General features: G+C 40.9%; 1 protein-coding gene across 4 annotated transcripts in view; it reads right to left on the bottom strand.

Annotated features, from left to right (window-relative positions):
• Nucleotides 1-2,954: 2,954 nt before the first annotated feature.
• POPDC2 (popeye domain containing 2) overlaps nucleotides 2,955-18,637 on the bottom strand; it is a 55,703-nt gene continuing 40,020 nt past the window's right edge. The window contains exons 1-4 of one of the 4 annotated variants that reach the window (XM_063128832.1): nucleotides 17,321-17,959; nucleotides 13,148-13,256; nucleotides 10,005-10,386; nucleotides 2,955-3,230 (exon numbers count right to left, since the gene is read on the bottom strand). In XM_063128832.1, the coding sequence (XP_062984902.1) occupies nucleotides 3,145-3,230; nucleotides 10,005-10,386; nucleotides 13,148-13,256; nucleotides 17,321-17,811 (1,068 nt within the window). In that variant the 5' untranslated portion in view covers nucleotides 17,812-17,959 and the 3' untranslated portion in view covers nucleotides 2,955-3,144. Of the gene's footprint in view, nucleotides 3,231-9,875; nucleotides 10,387-13,147; nucleotides 13,257-17,320; nucleotides 17,960-18,637 lie in introns of those variants that run through there. The other 3 variants (XM_063128831.1, XM_063128833.1, XM_063128830.1) reach the window with 3 other exon arrangements.

Genomic DNA, 18,637 nt, shown 5'->3' with positions numbered 1-18,637 from the left:
CTTAACACCACCACTGTAAGCTAGTACCTGATTATGCAGAGAGAGGTGCCCAGCCAATTAGCGGGTAGACTGACTGCTGACATATTCAATGGAGTGCCAGAGACCTTGTTTACCTGTTGCTTCTTCCAAGCTGTCCAGGCAAGGAAACAGATGTGGTACTGCAGCAAAAAGGGATGTGAGCAGCAATGTTTGGACTCTGGGCAAGGGCATCTGTGGTTGTGTAGTGTGGTTTGGCTTAATTGCTTGTGTCTGGATCTCCGTGGCTCTGAAAGCACCTTTCTAGGCTGTACCTGCTGGTTACATGATCCACAAAGCCAGGTTGCGGTGGCTGTAGTCCTCCTTGATAGGAGGGGGTTGCACTTGCTAGACAAAGGTGAACAGGTTTGAAGAAAAACATAGGGAGCTCTTCGTCTTCTTTTGTGTTCACTAAACTCCATTGAACTTTCTTCTGAGTAGGATTATGCTACACTGTCTAGTCATTCATACAAAGTTAACCAGAATTAACCTGAACTTAATACTGACTATCCATTTAATATTGTTAGTATATTAAATGTCTGACTTTTGGATTGTGGTGTAGTGGCTAGAGTGTTGGACTGAGAGTTGGGAGATCTGGGTTCTACTGCTCACTCAGCCATGGAAGCTCACTGGGTGTTTTTGGGCCAGTCACAGACTCTCAGCCCATCCTACCTCGCAGGCTTGTTGTTGTGAGGATAAAATGGAGAGGATTATGTACACTGCTTTGGGTTCCTTAGAGGAAAAATGGTGGGATATAAATGGAATAAATGAATAAATAAAACCTAACTCTTGCAACTGGTAGTCAGATGTTTTGATAGTGGTAGTAACAGAGTTTGGTAGAAACTCAACACTGAGGCCTTATGGTGGGTGCTTATCACCAGTTCTCCCAATATTGTACAGATAAAAATCTGCAAAACTGACTTGTGAAAATCTAGTTTATATTACATCTCAAGTTTTACAATATTTTAAAGAGATGCTCTTTTTTGCTCAATATTAAATCACATTGAATGGGCCTGAAAAAAGATTGCTACGGTGACCCAATCATTCTGTGGCCTTAGCTAGACCAAAGGTTTATCCTGGGATTGTCCCTGCCTGTTCCCAGGATATCCTGTGTGTCATTTACATGAACAGGGATGACCCCGGGATAAACCTTAGGTCTAGCTAAGGCCTTCCTCTCTTCTTTCTCCACCCTTGTCTGGGAATAAGTCCTATTAATCTCAATGAGGCTTGCTTTTGGTTAGGGCACAATCCTATGCTTGCTTTCTGTGCAGTACTGGGAGTTGTAGGACATTTCTTTCTGGCTAGAGGATTGCACATTTTGCCTCCCTTTCTAAACTTCCTTTACTGCATGTTTCCCATTTTCTGTTTAGTCTAGCAGTTGTGTACCAGGTCCTAACCACAGCATTCTTTAGCCTTTTTTGTCTAAACCAGGACCTGTTTTCTTTAGAAAAATGGAAAATAATAGATTTTCTTTTGCATTGAACTGGTATGAGGACAGCAAAAAGAACTACCACAAAGAAATTTGTACAGCAACTAAAAAGATGTTAATTTCAGCTACATTGAATGGCTCACTTTATTTCAGTGATTTTAACATTAACATATTTTGTAGAACACGTTTGTCTTAATTGTGAGCTATAGAATCAGACATGTGATGAAGGCCATACCCCTTTAGGGCTGGTCATATCAGGATGGGCCCGCCTTGAGGGCTGAGCATGTTGGGTTGGGCACGCCTCCTTGAGCCATTTTGTCCTACTTTTTGGTTTCCAAAATATGGTCACACTAGGATAGGGAGCTATTTATTTATTTATTGCATTTCTATACCACCCAATAGCCAAAGCTATTGTGTGGTTCACAAAAATTACTAGCAGAGTACATAAAATGATAGAATAATCATTGGCCTGGCTATACTTATTTTGTAAAATATTTGCCTTCATGCACGAAAATGGACCTTTGTGGGTAAAATACACAGTGTAAAAATTGGCCTTCACCCAAAGCAGGGACTGTCATATGTTTCTACCCCTGGCACTTTCACCCCAAGATCCTGATTCAAAATGCTACATCTGGGTATCAGCTACTTTGGAGATAAGCTATATCATATTGGTTTTCCTAGCATGCGTGAACTGCCCTAGTGCCACCCTTTAATTCACATCAATATTTTGTTCTCCTGCACCATCTTTCCAGAGCCGTCATCTCCCGAACCACCAATTTGTATCCTCAGATGGGAAAGGTACAGCAGGGAGGGGAGGGAACCTGTAGACTGCAGGCTAAATGTGTCCTGTGGGGCCTTTCCTCTTTACTATCCCCATCACCAGCCATTAGCCTAATGGTTGTGTGGGTGTGGATCAGTAGCTGAGGGGGAATGATTAAAACTCCCTTCGCTCCAGTGGGAGGCTTTTTTTGAAGTCTGCTATGTAAGGGGTGGGGTGGGGTGGGAGATGAGGGAGGGTGACTTTGCAGCTGAGAAGCTAAGAGCTACCCCTCCCCTCTCAGCATCCTGCAATTTTCACAAAGATCACTACCTGCCCACCTAGCAATTAGACTTCAAAAAGTCTTGGTTTCGATGAGAGGCTTTTTTCAAGCCCGATTGCTCCGTGTGAGTTGTCCATGGGTGAGAGGGTCTAAATGTGTGTAGGTGGAAGGAAGAAAATAAACCTGCCCACCCCCACTGGCATATGCAGCCCTGGAAGATGCTAGGAGGGGAGCTGGCAAAGATTCTCCACCCCCTAGTTTAGTGCATACCTTTCCCCTTCCCACCATTCCCTCTGAACCTTCACTTGAAACTAGGCAAGGTTTGACAAACATGCATTTGACAGTCAAAGCAGAAGGCATAAAGAGATGACCAATTTCCTCCTGCAGTTTTTCATAACAGGAGAGAACTAATAAAGAGCAAGTTCCACTGTCTTTCCAAGATGTTTAATGCACTAATAGGACCGCACGGCAAGTGTGCAAGAATAGAGACATTCTGGAATAACTGATGCTACTGCAAATCAATAAACTGCAGGAAGCGTCTCACCGTCATACTTCAGTCTCATACATGTATTTCAGGTGTACTGTGCCCGTGTGGCTACATAACTAATGAGAATTATTCTGATCAGACATGAGTGGGTCTGGGTGATTCTGAATTGTTCTCTAGAGTTCTGGGGTTTGAGTAGGAGCCAGAGGGGCTCGTCCTTTTACAAGGGCCTGTTGTTTAGTTCTCAAGAGGCTTCCAGAAGCTGTGGGAAGAAAAACATGGTTATTCTTATTGTAGCAGTTAACTGATACCTATGATACCTAGAAGAAACCAGCAGTGCTGGTAGAACGCATAGTCCAAACTACTGTTTTCACGTTTCTAATTTGCAAAGTCTGTATAATTTTTTTGCATTGACAGAAAATGCTCAGACCAATCCTTTCCTTCCCAAATAGCTATATAATGAAATATTCTCAGTTTTCTTAATACCTTGCAGATCACTGGAGCTGGGGTAAAAGAGTTTAGAATGCTAGCTAGTGTCCTTAAAAACTCTGTAAAATGGCTCATAATAGAGAATTATATTTTAAACTTTATTTCCTCAACTATAGCCCTATTTGTGAAGATATGAAGAAGAATTGGCTGTAAATAGAGAAATCTGAGTTCCTTGAAGAGACATGCTCTAGGTATCTGTTCTTGTTCCTTCCCCTCCTCTTCCCTAAGTGCTTTGGGACATTGCCAAAGGGGGCAATGCAATGGACCATAAGGGCAAAACCACAAAATATTGTTCTGCATGGATCCCTTATAATATATACATTGAAAATATGTATACCTTGCCTTTTGACCAACCAGTCCACAAGGTGGCCTAAAACACAATTTTGCTCAAGTTAAAGGAAGCCAGATTCCAGCTGGACATCAGGAAAAACTTCCTGACTGTTAGAGCAGTACAACAATGGAATCAGTTACTTAGGGAGGTTGTGGGCTCTCCCACACTAGAGGCATTCAAGAGGCATCTGGACAACCATCTGTCAGGGATGCTTTAGGGTGGATTCCTGCACTGAGCAGGGGGTTGGACTCGATGGTCTTGTAGGCCCCTTCCAACTCCACTATTCTATGATTCTATGAAAAGCATATTTTTAAAAAACCCACCATAAATAAATCAACAATCAGCACAGAACTTGAACTTTTATTACGTGAAGGCAAATACGACTTGATAGGTATAACTGAAACTTGGTGGGATGACTCCCATGACTGGAATATAGCAATTGAAGGATATAACTTGTTCAAAAGGAACGGAAGAAATAGAAAGGGAGGCAGAGTTGCACTATATGTTAAAAATACCTTTCCCTACACAGAAATACAGGCGGATCAGACTGGGAGCCCCATCGAGAGCATCTGGATTAAAATAAATGGAGCAAGGAATAAAAAGAATGTGATAATCGGAGTCTACTACCAGCCATCCTATCAAGGAGAAGAAGAGGATGAAACTTTTGAGAAACAAATCGCCAGTGTTTCAAGGAAGTGTGATGTAGTAGTGATGGGGGACTTCAATTACCCTGATATCTGTTGGGAGACAAATACTGCCAAAAGTGGCCCTTCCAAGAAATTCCTAACATGTGTGGCTGATAACTTTCTCTTACAGAAAGTGGAGGAAGGAACTAGAGGATTGGCAATCTTTGTCTTGAAATTAACCAATAGGGATGACTTAGTGAATAAAGTGGCAGTTACAGGAACTCTGGGGGAAAGTGATCAAGTCACATTTGAATTCTTGATTATAAAGGAGACAAAAGCTGAGTGTAGATTTTATTAAAATCTAATTTTAATAAACTCAGAACCGTGATAAGTAATGTCCCATGGGAAGTGAGTCTAATGAGAAAAGGCGTGCAGGATGGGTGGGAGGATTTAAAATAGGAAATTTTAAAGGCATAATTAAAAAAATTCCAACAAGGAGAAAAGATAGAAGACAACAGAAGAAACCAATGTGGCTCCACAAAAAGCTTAGAGATGAGCTGAAAACAAAAAAAGGATACATATAGGAAGTGGAAAGAAGGCCAGGCTACAAAAGAAGAGTACAGACAGGTGGCACAGGAGTGCTTATTAATGGTACCTTTTCAAACTGGGGGGAGGTAATGAGTGGGGTACCGCAGGGCTCAGTCCTGGGCCCAGTACTCTTCAACATTTTTATTAATGAGTTGGATGAGGATGTACAGGGAAAAATTTGCAGACACTAAATTGGGTGGGATAGCTAATACCCTGGAAGACAGAAGCAAACTTCAAAGTGAACTTGATAGGCTGGAGTGCTGGGCTGAAAACAACAGAATGAAATTTAATAGGGATAAATGCCAAGTTCATAGAATCATAGAATCATAGAATAGCAGAGTTGGAAGGGGCCTACAAGGCCATCGAGTCCAACCCCCTGCTCAATGCAGGAATCCACCCTAAAGCATCCCTGACAGATGCTTGTCCAGCTGCCTCTTGAATGCCTCTAGTGTGGGAGAGCCCACAACCTCCCTAGGTAACTGATTCCATTGTTGTACTGCTCTAACAGTCAGGAAGTTTTTCCTGATGTCCAGCCGGAATCTGGCTTCCATTAACTAGAGCCTATTATTCCTTGTCCTGCACTCTGGGAGGATCGAGAAGAGATCCTGGCCCTCCTCTGCGTGACAACCTTTTAAGTATTTGAAGAGTGCTATCATGTCTCCCCTCCATCTTCTCTTCTCCAGGCTAAACATGCCCAGTTCTTTCAGTCTCTCTTCGTAGGGCTTTGTTTCCAGACCCCTGATCATCCTGGTTGCCCTCCTCTGAACACGCTCCAGCTTGTCTGTGTCCTTCTTGAATTATTAATAAAAATGTTGAAGAGCCCAGAACTGGACGCAATACTCTAGATCAGTGGTTCTCAACCTTCCTAATGCCGCAACCCTTTAATACAGTTCCTCATGTTGTGGTGACCCCCAACCATAAAATTATTTTCGTTCTTCTCTACACGATCCATTGTCGTGGGATGGTTTGCTAATGAAAATAATACATAACAATAGCTTTAATACTACAAAAGATGATACATGACATAGTTCAGTCAATACAGTTTCCTAAGACCATCGGAAATATGTGTTTTCCGATGGTCTTAGGCGACCCCTGTGAAAGGGTCATTCGACCCCCAAAGGGGTCCCGACCCACAGGTTGAGAACCGCTGCTCTAGATGAAGCCTAACCAGGGCCGAATAGAGAGGAATCAGTACCTCACGTGATTTGGAAGCTATACTTCTATTAATGCAGCCCAAAATAGCATTTGCCTTTCTTGCAGCCATATCACACTGTTGGCTCATATTTAGCTTGCAGTCTACAACAATTCCAAGATCCTTCTCGTTTGTAGTATTGCTGAGCCAAGTATCCCCCATCTTGTAACTGTGCCTTTGGTTTCTATTTCCTAAATGTAGAACTTGGCATTTATCCCTATTAAATTTCATCCTGTTGTTTTCAACCCAGCACTCCAGCCTATCAAGATCACTTTGAAGTTTGTTTCTGTCTTCCAGGGTATTAGGTATCCCACCCAATTTTGTGTCATCTGCAAATTTGATCAGCGTTCCCTGCACCTCCTTGTCCAAATCATTAATAAAAATGTTGAAGAGCACTGGGCCCAGGACTGAGCCCTGCGGTACCCCACTCGTTGCCTCTCCCCAGTTTGAGAAGGTTCCATTGATAAGTACTCTTTAAGTCCGATTCTGTAGCCAACTGTGAATCCACCTAATAGTTGTTCCATCTAGCCCACTTTTAGCTAGTTTGTTAATCAGAATATCATGGGGCACTTTGTCAAAAGCTTTGCTGAAGTCAAGATATATGACGTCCACAGCATTCCCACGGTCCACAAGGGAGGTTACCTTATCAAAAAATGAGATCAAATTTGTCTGACAGGACTTGTTCTTGACAAATCCATGTTGGCTTCTAGTGAACACCGCATTGATTTCAAGGTGTTTACAGATTGATTTCTTTATAATCTGCTCCAGAATTTTCCCAGGGATGGATGTCAGACTGACTGGTCTGTAGTTCCCAGGTTCCTCCTTTTTGCCCTTTTTGAAGATAGGGACAACATTAGCCCTCCTCCAGTCGTCCGGCACCTCACCCGTCTTCCATGATTTTGCAAAGATAATAGACAAAGGTTCTGAGAGTTCTTCCGCTAGCTCCTTCATTACTCTAGGATGCAGTTCATCGGGCCCTGGAGATTTGAACTCATTCAAGGAAATTAGGTGTTCTTTGACCATTTGTTTATCAATCTCAAACTGCAATCCTGCCCCCTCAACTTCTGCTTCACTTTTTCGAGGGTGGTCATAAACCCGCTTTTGAGAGAAGACTGAGGCAAAGTATGAATTGAGCACTTCAGCCTTTTCTTTGTCATCTGTCATCAATTTGCCATCCTCATTAAGCAGTTGAACCACCATTTCTTTCCTCTGTCTTTTACTACTCACATATCTGAAGAAAGCCTTTTTATTGCTTTTAGCATCCCTCGCTAATCTCAGCTCATTCTGAGCTTTAGCCTTCCTGATGCCATTTCGGCACTTCTGTGCCACTTGTCTGTACTCTTCTTTTGTAGCCTGGCCTTCCTTCCACTTCCTATATGTATCCCTTTTTGTTTTCAGGTCATGTCTAAGCTTTTTGTGGAGCCACATTGGTTTCCTCTGTGTTTTCTACATCTAGGAAAAAGAAACCGCATGAACAGTTACAAGATGGGGGATACTTGGCTCAGCAATACTACAAACGAGAAGGATCTTGGAATCACAAGCTAAATATGAGCCAACAGTGTGATGTGGCTGCAAAAAAATGCTATTTTGGGCTGCTTTAAAAGTACCGTATTTCTTCGATTCTAAGACACACTTTTTTCCCTAAATAACAGCTCTAAAAATGGACTGCGTCTTAGAATCGATGGCGTCTTAGAATCGAAGCAATACGGTAAGAGGAAAAGAGGAAGCTCCTGCGGCAGCCTCGAGCCATGCGAGCGAGGAGGAGCTGGTTGGTTTTTTGTTAGGCAAATTTATTTGTAAGTCCCATCGATTTCCATGGGACTTACTCGTGTGTCGTCGTCCCCTGGTGCACAGACAAGTAAAGAGCAGGACTGGAGAGTTAAGTTTACTCTTTGTTTCAACGCCCCCCCCTTCTTCCCGTGCAAATGGCAGTTTCTTCTCTCACAGAGGGAAAAAAGAAAAGGACACAACCATTAGAAGAAAGCGCGGGGGGGGGGGAGGATGTTGGCTGGGTGGTGAGGGAAGCATTTCTTTGATTCTAAGACACACTTTTTCCCCTAAATAACAGCTCTAAAAATAGGGTGCACCTTAGAATCGATGGCGTCTTAGAATCAAAGAAATACGGTAGTATAGCTTCCAAATCGTGTGAGGTACTGGTTCCTCTCTATTCGGCCCTGGTTAGGCCTCATCTTGAGTATTGCTTCCAGTTCTGGACACCACGCTTCAAGAAGGATGTAGACAAGCTGGAGCATGTTCAGAGGAGGGCAACCAGGATGACCAGGATGAAACAAAGCCCTATGAAGAGGGACTGAAAGAACTGGGCATGTTTAGCCTGAAGAAGAGAAGATTGAGGGGAGACATGATAGCACTCTTCAAATACTTAAAAGGTTGTCACACAGAGGAGGGCCAGGATCTCTTCTTGATCCTCCCAGAGTGCAGGACACGGAATAATGGGCTCAAGTTACAGGAAGACAGATTCCAGCTGGATGTCAGGAAAAACTTCCTGACTGTTAGAGCAGTATGACAATGGAACCAGTTACCTAGGGAGGTTGTGGGCTCTTCCACAGTAGAGGCATTCAAGAGGCAGCTGGTCAACCATCTCTTAGGGATGCTTTAAGCAGGGATTCCTGCTTGAGCAGGGGGTTGGACTCGATGGCCTTATAGGCCCATTTCAACTCTACTATTTTATGATTCTATGACATCCAGTTTGATCTCTCTTTTTGATCTGGTGCAGGTACTGAACAAGTGTCTGAAGTAAGTAACAAGCTGAATGAGTGTAACTGAAGCTGAATCTCAACAAGATGGAGGAACCTGTTTACAGGTGGTTCTCATTTCCAGAAATTAGGTGTACAAACCAGTGTAACTGGTGCAGCCAAGTGGAATTATTTTAAAGCACTTCTGAATAGCTGCTACTTATTTGCTTACAAGCCTGATTTAAGGTACTGGTGTTTACCTTTAAAGTCCTATACAGTTTGGAATCCAAATATCTGTAGGAGCCCATCTCTCTATACCAGCCTGCCCATCACTTAAGATTCTTCTTTCTTTACCTCAGGTATAAAAGATTATTCTAGCTAGTGGTGCCTCAGCTATGGAATACACTCCCATTGAGATGTGACTGGTGCTAAAACTGCAAAACTACCCAGGCATTTTCAATTGTTGGTTTTATACACCACCTGTTTAAGGTGACCTCAATTCACAACAAGAGCAACCAATCATAGACTCATAGAATAGCAGAGTTGGAAGGGGCCTACAAGGCCATCGAGTCCAACCCCCTGCAGTTTCCTGAATTGTTTTCAAAAGCAGATTCTGATTCCTTGGGTTGGGTTTCCATTCCTTGGATTGGGGTTTCAATGGGATTATTTTCTCTCCTGCACTTTCAAACTGATTTATGTACAGTTCACTATTTTTCTCTTACTATATTTCCACAACCAGCTCTCATATTAGGAGGCATAACGTCTTTGCAAGATTTCACATTTAAACGTCCTTCCCAACATCTCACATTTAAAACTACCTGTATTAGCACTACTTCATGGTGTAAGGACTCAAGCCAGCCTTTTGAAGCAAATGAACTATGGTTGAGATGCTGCAGCCTCACATCCTGTAAGGAAAACCATCATGCTAAATGCATCAAGCCACCACCTCCCAGCACACAGTGTTTCCTTCTAAAGGCGGAAAGAGTACTTACATAGGGTGATGTGCGCCCATGTTAGAAGTGCCCTCACTTCATATACTCCCCTTCGCTCACATAGTCCATAAAAGACCCTGACAACTCAGCAAAATCTTCCAATACAAGACTGGTAGAGTCCTCACCAGACAGGTCACTGTCAGGACGAGGTATCCTGGGATGGGCAGGAGGAGCAAGAGTGCAAGATGCCACAAGAGCTGACTGAGCAAATGTAGGTGACTGGGATAAAGGCATTGGAGCGTCGCCACATTCCCCTGGCTCTTTCTCCACCTCTGTGCCTGAAGGCGCAGGCCCTAGGACATGGTAAAGGCTGGGCAGACGGATGTCAAATCGCAAGCCAAACTTAGCAAAGAGCTTTTCATTCAGGGCGTACAGCTTCTCTGAGATATCATAGCCAAGGAGGATGGAGAAGAGGCGGGCAATGTAGCGGTCCTTTGCCAGAAGCAAGAAGAGCTTCTTCCTTTGCCAAGTAATGAAGTTGCAGTCAGTCTCTGCTGTCAGTGTGACCTGCCAAGGGAACAAGAGAGAGGTGACCAGCTTACGCATTCACACCTTAGTATAACAAAGCCATCATGCTGCTTGAGGTTCCATTGTGGTAATGTCCTTGGTAGAAAATTATATGCAATTCTAGATTTATAAGACAATTCATGCTCTTTTTAAATTTTCATATACTGTTTGTGCAAGATTGTAATGTCTTTGAAAAGTAAATTTTGTAATACATGTGCTGAAAAGGTTTGGGGGGAAATACATCATATAAGCAAGGCTTCCCCAACCTGGTGCCCTCCAAATGTGTTGGACTGTCACTTCATGGCTGGCAGGAGGACGTTGGGATTTGTAGTCCAGCACATGTGGAGGGAACCAGTTTAGAGAGGATAAGCAGACATTTCTTAATTTGCTTATCGTTTAGAGAGGCTTAGTATACAATTCTGTTCCAAAACGTACTTACGTGACACAATTTCTTTAATCTTTGAAAAATCATATACAATTGAAAATATAATAGTAATAACACAGGCCTATATCATGTTTGGTGATCTTGTCTGAAAATTCAAAGTTATATGATACTGGTTTTGTACTAGATGACAGGGGAGAAAGGTCTTTTTAAAAAATTAGGGAAATATTTAATATTTGATGATTTAACAATTACTTAAACTATTTGGAAAGGGTTTCTCTAAAGATTTGTAAATCACATTGTACCTCTCTTTGTACAGCGAAGATGTGGTTTCAAAAAAACAACTCTGAAACTGCAAATATGCATACACTGTCAGACAGTTTATTCGAAGAAACAGAAAGTTTAGACTTATTTTGTCATGAAGTATCCTTTTATTGCACACTGAAATCAAAATTATAATAACTAGACTGGAACTTTGTATTTATATAATTCTAAATTGTTTTATTTATTAATGAAGAAGAAATTAAAAAATGCAGACACCAAGGCTATGGTGGGAGTTGTTGCTCTCTTGGCTGAGGTCAGCAGGGCTCTCACAGGAGGCTCACTCACATATTGACAAACTCCCATTTGAAGGGATTGTTTAATTCCAAGACTGACGAAGTCATGGACTTCATACAGAAGGTGAGGATGATGGCTCATAAAATGGGGCTTACTCAACTGCAACAGTACTCCAAGAGCTTTATTACACCAGCATTATACTGTGCAATCACTGCGACTTGCATGCAAAGGACTCCGAAGTTTTCCATCTTATAATCTGCTTTTATTGCGAAGTACTCCCATGCATCCTGCTTTAATTGTGCTATAAAAGCAAAAGACTCGCCGTATTTTGATACTAGATTTCAAGCATATCATCCGAGCAGCCACTGGGGCACAGGAGCAGGATTTGATATGAATTAAACAAATGCTTACATCTGTGTAAGCTTTAAAGATAAAGACTTCAAAATTCGCACAGTAATAGATATTAAGGAGAGCTTTAAGCACACCAAATTTGAATCAGATTGGGTCATCCATTGATTTTTAATGATTTTTTTTAAATTCCCCCCTTTAAACCCACTTCCTGGTATGCAAAGGATCTTGCCACCCAGTAGCAACAACAACAACAACGCCGACAGCTTAGCACTGTAGGGATAATTCGAGGGAAACAGGTATGTAGGATAAAGCTACAAGCAGAGGCGATGGTACCGTCAACCCAATACCAGCAGTACCAACCTCACAAAGATCATCAGAACAGACAAACTTCCCTGCCTCCATTGCTGGAAGGCTGCCTTCCTTTTTTACATGTTTCTTCCATTTCCTCTGCTAATGCAAGTGCTGGCCAACAGAATGAACTTGAACTCTTAATACATGAAGAAAAATAAAACTTGATAGGTATAACTGAAACTTGGTGGGATGACTCCCATGACTGGAATATAGCAATTGAAGGGTACAACTTGTTCAAAAAGAACAGAAGAAATAGAAAGGGAGGCGGAGTATGCCCAAAGGCAAAGCTCTGCAACCCATGAGATTGTGGGGAGAAGTGAAACAAAACTAAATAAATACAATAATAAAGAAAGAGCGAATGAGAAGATAGAAAGTCAGAAAAAAAAGTGGGGGGAGATAATAAAACTCTTCAGTAATCCTAATCGCAGCACAAGAGAAGAGCCTTTGCGAGGTACCACAATGGCAGTTGATGAACAACCGAGAGAATAAGCGGGAACCCACAGGAGCATGCGCAGTGGGATGGTGGGGGAGGGATTCTTGCCTAAAATTCCTCAGCTTTAGAAGTTTCCCAAAGTGAGCTCCACGCAGGAGTGGAGCCCATATGTGTGATGCACAGAGACCATGAAGAAGAAAATTACGGTTACATTAATTTCATGTAAGTCATACAGTAATGAAGACGTTATTATCTCTAGCTTTCCTCTGAAATGCCTCTATCATTTCAAACCTGCACAGATGAGAATATGAGGCTCAATGGAAGCAAAAGCAAGCCAGGATTTAAACCCAGGGCACCTCAGCTTTGAATCCTAACCTTGGTTTTGGCTGTTTCTCATTCTTTTGGTTTGGATCCAATGAACTACTTTAGGCATGTCCAGTGGAATTTTCACTGTTTTTTTCTTAGAACAGAAAACTTCTCTGCTATTATCACAAAGTGGTTTTGAAAGTCTAAAGAAGCTTGGTGTGGGTGAGGAATTGTTACTGTTCCAGAAACAGCAGCACAATGACATTTTGTGCACACAGAACTACTTGAGCAGTTCTTCGGTCCCGAGGCATTTGGGGGGGGGGGGCAGGGAGGGAATCAGATACATAAAACTGCCAGGAAATTATGTTTTTCAAGATTACCTGAAATGTTCCCTCTTCAGAAGGCCGCAGTGATTCCCATTCTGGGGAATCCAGAAATTGATATGGGAAGACATAATGTAGAAATTGTCCATCCTGGCTTACTCTAACCCTACAGAGAGGGAGAAAAAACGATTTCTTTAAAATGCATGCCCTTCTTTATCATTAATATATTTTTTTAAGTTGTTATTGACCTTTTCCCCAGTCACCATTCAAGCAACCCAGAGAAGAGACTCTGATGATCTTTCCAAAACCAGCAGGTCCATGTGAGAGCAGCTACAATTGCTAATCCTAATACATTTGTGGTGGGGGGAGGGGAATTGAGACACAGTGCTGTTAGACAGTGACATCTATGGCAAACGGCTGCCAATTTTTAATTTCAACATGAGGAGCCATGCCATACGGTTCTGCACAATATATATGGCATGTAGACAGACAAAAGTGGGCAATAAGTAAACAGGCAGACAGATTAGCAGCCTGGAAACAAGGCATCACTCTCTACATGTGAACTGACTGCTGTGCCCAACTGGAAGTCAACTGACAAATATACCACTTAAAAGGTTTATCTAAACATAAACATAAGCAGGGGGCATGTACAATGAAATATTGCTAGCAATCTAGGGTGGCTAGATGTTGAGAAAAATAGTGGAAATAAGAGAAGTTAATTTACCAGTGGGTCCATTAGTAGTTTTGTAAATCCTATATGCACTTACCTGGAAGTAAATCTCATTGAACTGTCTACTACTAAAGTATTGCACTACTAAAGATCTTGGAACAAAATTAGAGGTTGAGTTTATCTTTAGCCTATTAATAGCTATAAGAATTTTAATTGTCCAATGTTGGAAGAAGAAAAAAAGAGGTACCACCTTTTTTGCATGATGATTAAATAAAGGTGGTCATTTATTGGCTCTCTGCAATTAATTTATGACACTTTCTTTTTCTTTTTAAGAATGAGAACATAAGAAGAGCCATGCTGGATCAGACCAAGGCTCCATGTAGTCTAGCACTCTAGTCAAGCCAACCAGCTTTGACCAGCAACCCATGAGCAAGGCGTGGGTGCAACTGCCCTTGTTCCCTAGCAACTGGTGCATTTAGGTTTACTTCCTCTGATGATGGAAGTCTTCCACCTCCATTAGATATATGGAAATATTGGAAAGAATTGATTTTTTTCTATATTGGGAGACGAATTATACAATCAACTCTTTACATTGCACTGACAATATTTTATTTCATAGAAAGAATATACTAGCATTAATTAGGCATGTAATTTTGTATATGTATTTACTTAAACTATTATAAAAAAACATTCTGTCTCATATGACACTGAGTGATTTTAAAGTTCTGTCTGTAGTGTTAGATTTGGGATAAATTATAGTTCATACAGGGCACCATTTTACCAAATATTCTACCATATTTTGGCAGCTTATAGGTGGTAACTGCTAGGAATCATTCCCACTCCTTGACCTGGTTTAGAACCCATGTATGGATTGACCCTACCCTTGTGTTGGGAACCGTGAGGATGGAAATGGGGAAAACCACATTGATGAGGATCTCAGTCACAATTGTAGTCATTAAATTTTGGCTGTTCTGGAATTGCCTGAGGGACCGGGAAACCTAACAATAACATTATCCTCAACATTCGGTAGTGGAGAGCAAGCCCACGCGAACTCATTCTGAAATAGTGTAGTTGTCAGTACTGGTTTCTTATTCACACATGCAAGTCAATAAGCACTGCATAAGGGAGCCAGCCCTAGAAAATGGTGTATATGCACATCCTTTGTCTTTTTAGTTAAAAAACAGAGAGTTGAATTTCACATCTCCCCTGTTCCCCACTTTCTTAGTGGTTTAATTAGAATCCTGGGTTAGAATCCAAGATGGGAATGGACTTTCGTAACTACGATATGCATGTTTCCTTGGTCTATGTGACTAGAAACAATACGAAGGGAAATTGAATGAAGTCTTCAAGATGAAGTACAAACCAAAACATGGCTTGGCAAAATCTTTAAGTTAGGATTCATTTTTTCACAAATTTAAGATGTTAAATATATATTTTTAAAATGCTTGTTCCAAAACGTAACGAATAAAATCCAGTCTAACAGAAACTTCCTTATATTAACCATCCTTTCTCTGCTTTCTTGAAATTGGACTAGATGTGTATGTTTTACTCTAAACCCAATTTTGCTCACCCAATCATTTATCTTTGGTTCTTGTGGTTTTTTCCCCCCATTTACAGGTCAGTTTTATTCTTCCTATGATAATCAAATTCGATACTAATTACAGTTTTTCACTTGGTATATATCTTGAATGTATGAAAGGAGTGATATCTATGGTATCACTGGTAGTGTGCAAGTCTTACTTTTTATATAGTTTTATTTACTTCCTTCCAATACAACTGAATTTGTAACACATGTCCACTATTTGCTCTTCATACAACACATTGCTAACATAGATGGATCCCTAAATTCTTTGTTTCATTCCATTTTAAATGTGACAAATATTAATTGCATAAAACTTTAAAATGGCTTTTCCTTACAGCTGTAGAAATGCTACAGCTATTTTAAGCTTGTTAGTAGAAATAACACTCCACATATTTTCCACATTGCACAATAGTAAGACCATTTAAGCAGCAATCCTATATGTAGTTATTTGGGAGTAAGTCATGTTGAACTCAATGTGGCTTAATTAATAATTATTTATTAGCAATATTTATATATCACTTCTCATTTGAAACAAATCCCAAAGTGGTTTACAAAAGAATAAAAACATATAAAAAAAACACACACTATACAAACACACACTCAATAGGTTGGTACAAAAATAGCTCTTAGCTACGATTGACATGTATATGATTCAGAGAAGGCAATGTATAGGATTGCAGATGGCTTTGAAAACCTGTGTTTTTTATTTTAAGATAAAATATTTGGTATCCTAGGGTTATACTAACAATTTTTCAAACCAAAGAAAGTGTAATTGACACAATTCTTTAGCAAATAATTTAATAAGTACCTTAATTGAAAATATTCAAACCAAGCATATTCACATATCCATATACCCAAATATTACGATTTATATTTTATAAGCATCCACATTTTCTCACATTGGCACATTTAGATTTACACTTCCAACCTTTCGAATTTGACAGTATAATAATTATACTGGAAGATGCCACTGGAGCAATTTCCCAAACTTTCTTGACTTGAACAATTTCCCAAACTTTCTTGTTGCACCATAAGAGTGCCTTTAACAAACTCTCCAGTCCATGCTGTTCATGTAAAATTTATTAACCCTTGAGAGGGAGTCCAAAACCATGCTGAGCGTCCAACCATATCATATATCTTTTTACTAGGTATCATCATACCACCATTCATCTTATAAGATATAAAAGATATATCTTATAAGAAGATATAAAACTTCATATGATATTCTAGTTCTTTGACTTCCATTACTACATTGTTGTTTTTAAATCTTCCTCTGCCATTATTCCAATTCTCTTTAGAAAGATAAGCTTATCTGCTCTTTGCCAACAGTTTCACCAGTTTCACTTTTACCTGAAAATAAGCATTTGCTTTTGAAGGCTAATGTAGAGCCATTGCAGCCTCTCAGGACACTAACGTCTCTGAACTCTGAAGGTCAAAGTACACATTTCACTGTAGTCATGTGTAACATTAGCAAAATGTTACACATTGCTTTCTTCTCCATGAGGTTCTATACCCACATTTTTAAAGTAAGACAGATAGCCTAAATTTCATTGAGATTGTAACCCTGTGTCTGGGCTGTAACACTTCACACCACAAGTGTGGACTAACATGACTGAATGCTTCTTCACCCCAACCCTGCAAAGGGCTTTCCATATAAAGAACTAGATGTCAGAGGGTTCTAGCCTAGTCTTCCCCCTAACATGCTAGGGCTTTTTGTGTGGAAAAGGTATGTTGTTGTTTTTCCATGAAGGGAGAACTCCACCTTGCAAGTCCCCAGCTGCATAATAAAGTGATCCAATTGAGGCATTGGTTTTACCAATTCAGTAAGAACTAGGCCAGAATGGACATAATTCCTCTTCCCCAGAGTAACATTGAAAGGGAAGCAGAGTGCTGTTTTCATGCCTGTCTATTCTTCGAATGCACTGAGATCAGCATTCCAATGTCAAGAAATTTATTGTCAAGAGGAGGTGAGACTTACCTGCCAGACAGCAAATACGATAGATGATCAATTGATGTCTTGCCCTCCACAGCATAGGTCTGGTCTCTGGCCAATGGCAGGACCTGTTCCTCACAGCACTTGACAATTTCTTTGTAGATCTGGAGCGGCACTTGCAGAGGCTGGCAAACTTGCTTGTAGAGCAGGTCAAATTCTTCAGAAAAGGTATCTTTATGGAGATGGTAAACTAAGTGAGTTAACTGGAGCAAACAGATTAAAACTAAAAGTACGTTCCAAATGAAGATGTCTAGTCCACAAGCATCCAGCCAGCCCCAGAGGGCAGAGCACAGGAAACCAATGGCCAAGAAGCCAAAGATGTAGATAGATCCAAAGGTTCCACTTCCTCCCATATAGCCCAGGAGGAGGAAGAAACTAGCAAGGTGATAGGCTGCTCCTTCAATATAGTGCTTCCAAAGCTCACACAAAATAGGATGGAAAACAATCCGGTCCAAAAGGGTGCTGTTTGCACTCATATTCCCTATCTCCAACCTCTACACCCTTTGCCTTGAAAACTGTATCGGAATACACATGGAACAAATTCCTGGACTTGAATTTTAGAGGAACATTTTTGAAATTATTAATATGTTTGCACTAAGCACCCCCAGCAATCTCTACCAACGAGGTATAATACTATTTTTTGTTGAGCTGCATCCACTTATAGAAGCATCAGGAAGTCCTGAACAGGAAAATGCCTTTCAGTTTGAGAACTCCTTCAAAAAACAAGAGCTACAAATAGTGTGCTCCCTTCCCAGTCAAGAGAGAAGTGAAAATAGATACAGTGAAATAGCAGCAGCCAAGTTAAAGGGGGCGGGGAAGAGAGAAGCAGAGGGTACTTGTGATTAATTTGGAATGTATAGCACTGGGACATGGAAAGAAGAGAGACCCCAAATAGATAACCATGTTTGGAATTGAAATCCAAGAAGCAAAGGCTGTGAGGGGAAGCAAGGCCAGGCAGGCATTTGCCACTTAATGTAACTCGGAGAACTAGATCACACACAGTATTGTTTGTGCATATGTACCCTGGATTTACAATCTGGTTCAAAAGATTGTTTGGCAAAACAAGTGTATCTCTCATATCACAAGGCAGAAACAGATACTGCCTCCATGATGAAATGCAACCAGAAGAATGAAGATAAAGTTCCAAGGCAGATTTTTTTTTTAGCAAGAGTATTCTAAAGAAAATGCTGACAGCTGGGATATTATATTTAAAGTCAGACAGAAGCTCTGGATTAGAGTCTGCTCATACAAGTTGTAATATTTGTTGCTCTAAACTATAAATGATGCAGACAGAAGACTGGA

Source organism: Elgaria multicarinata, chromosome 6, assembly GCF_023053635.1.
Source record: "Elgaria multicarinata webbii isolate HBS135686 ecotype San Diego chromosome 6, rElgMul1.1.pri, whole genome shotgun sequence".
In the NCBI taxonomy this organism is placed as follows: Eukaryota; Metazoa; Chordata; class Lepidosauria; order Squamata; family Anguidae; genus Elgaria; species Elgaria multicarinata.
Note: the sequence above shows the minus strand (reverse complement) of the source record. Positions and strands in the feature narration are given on the sequence as shown.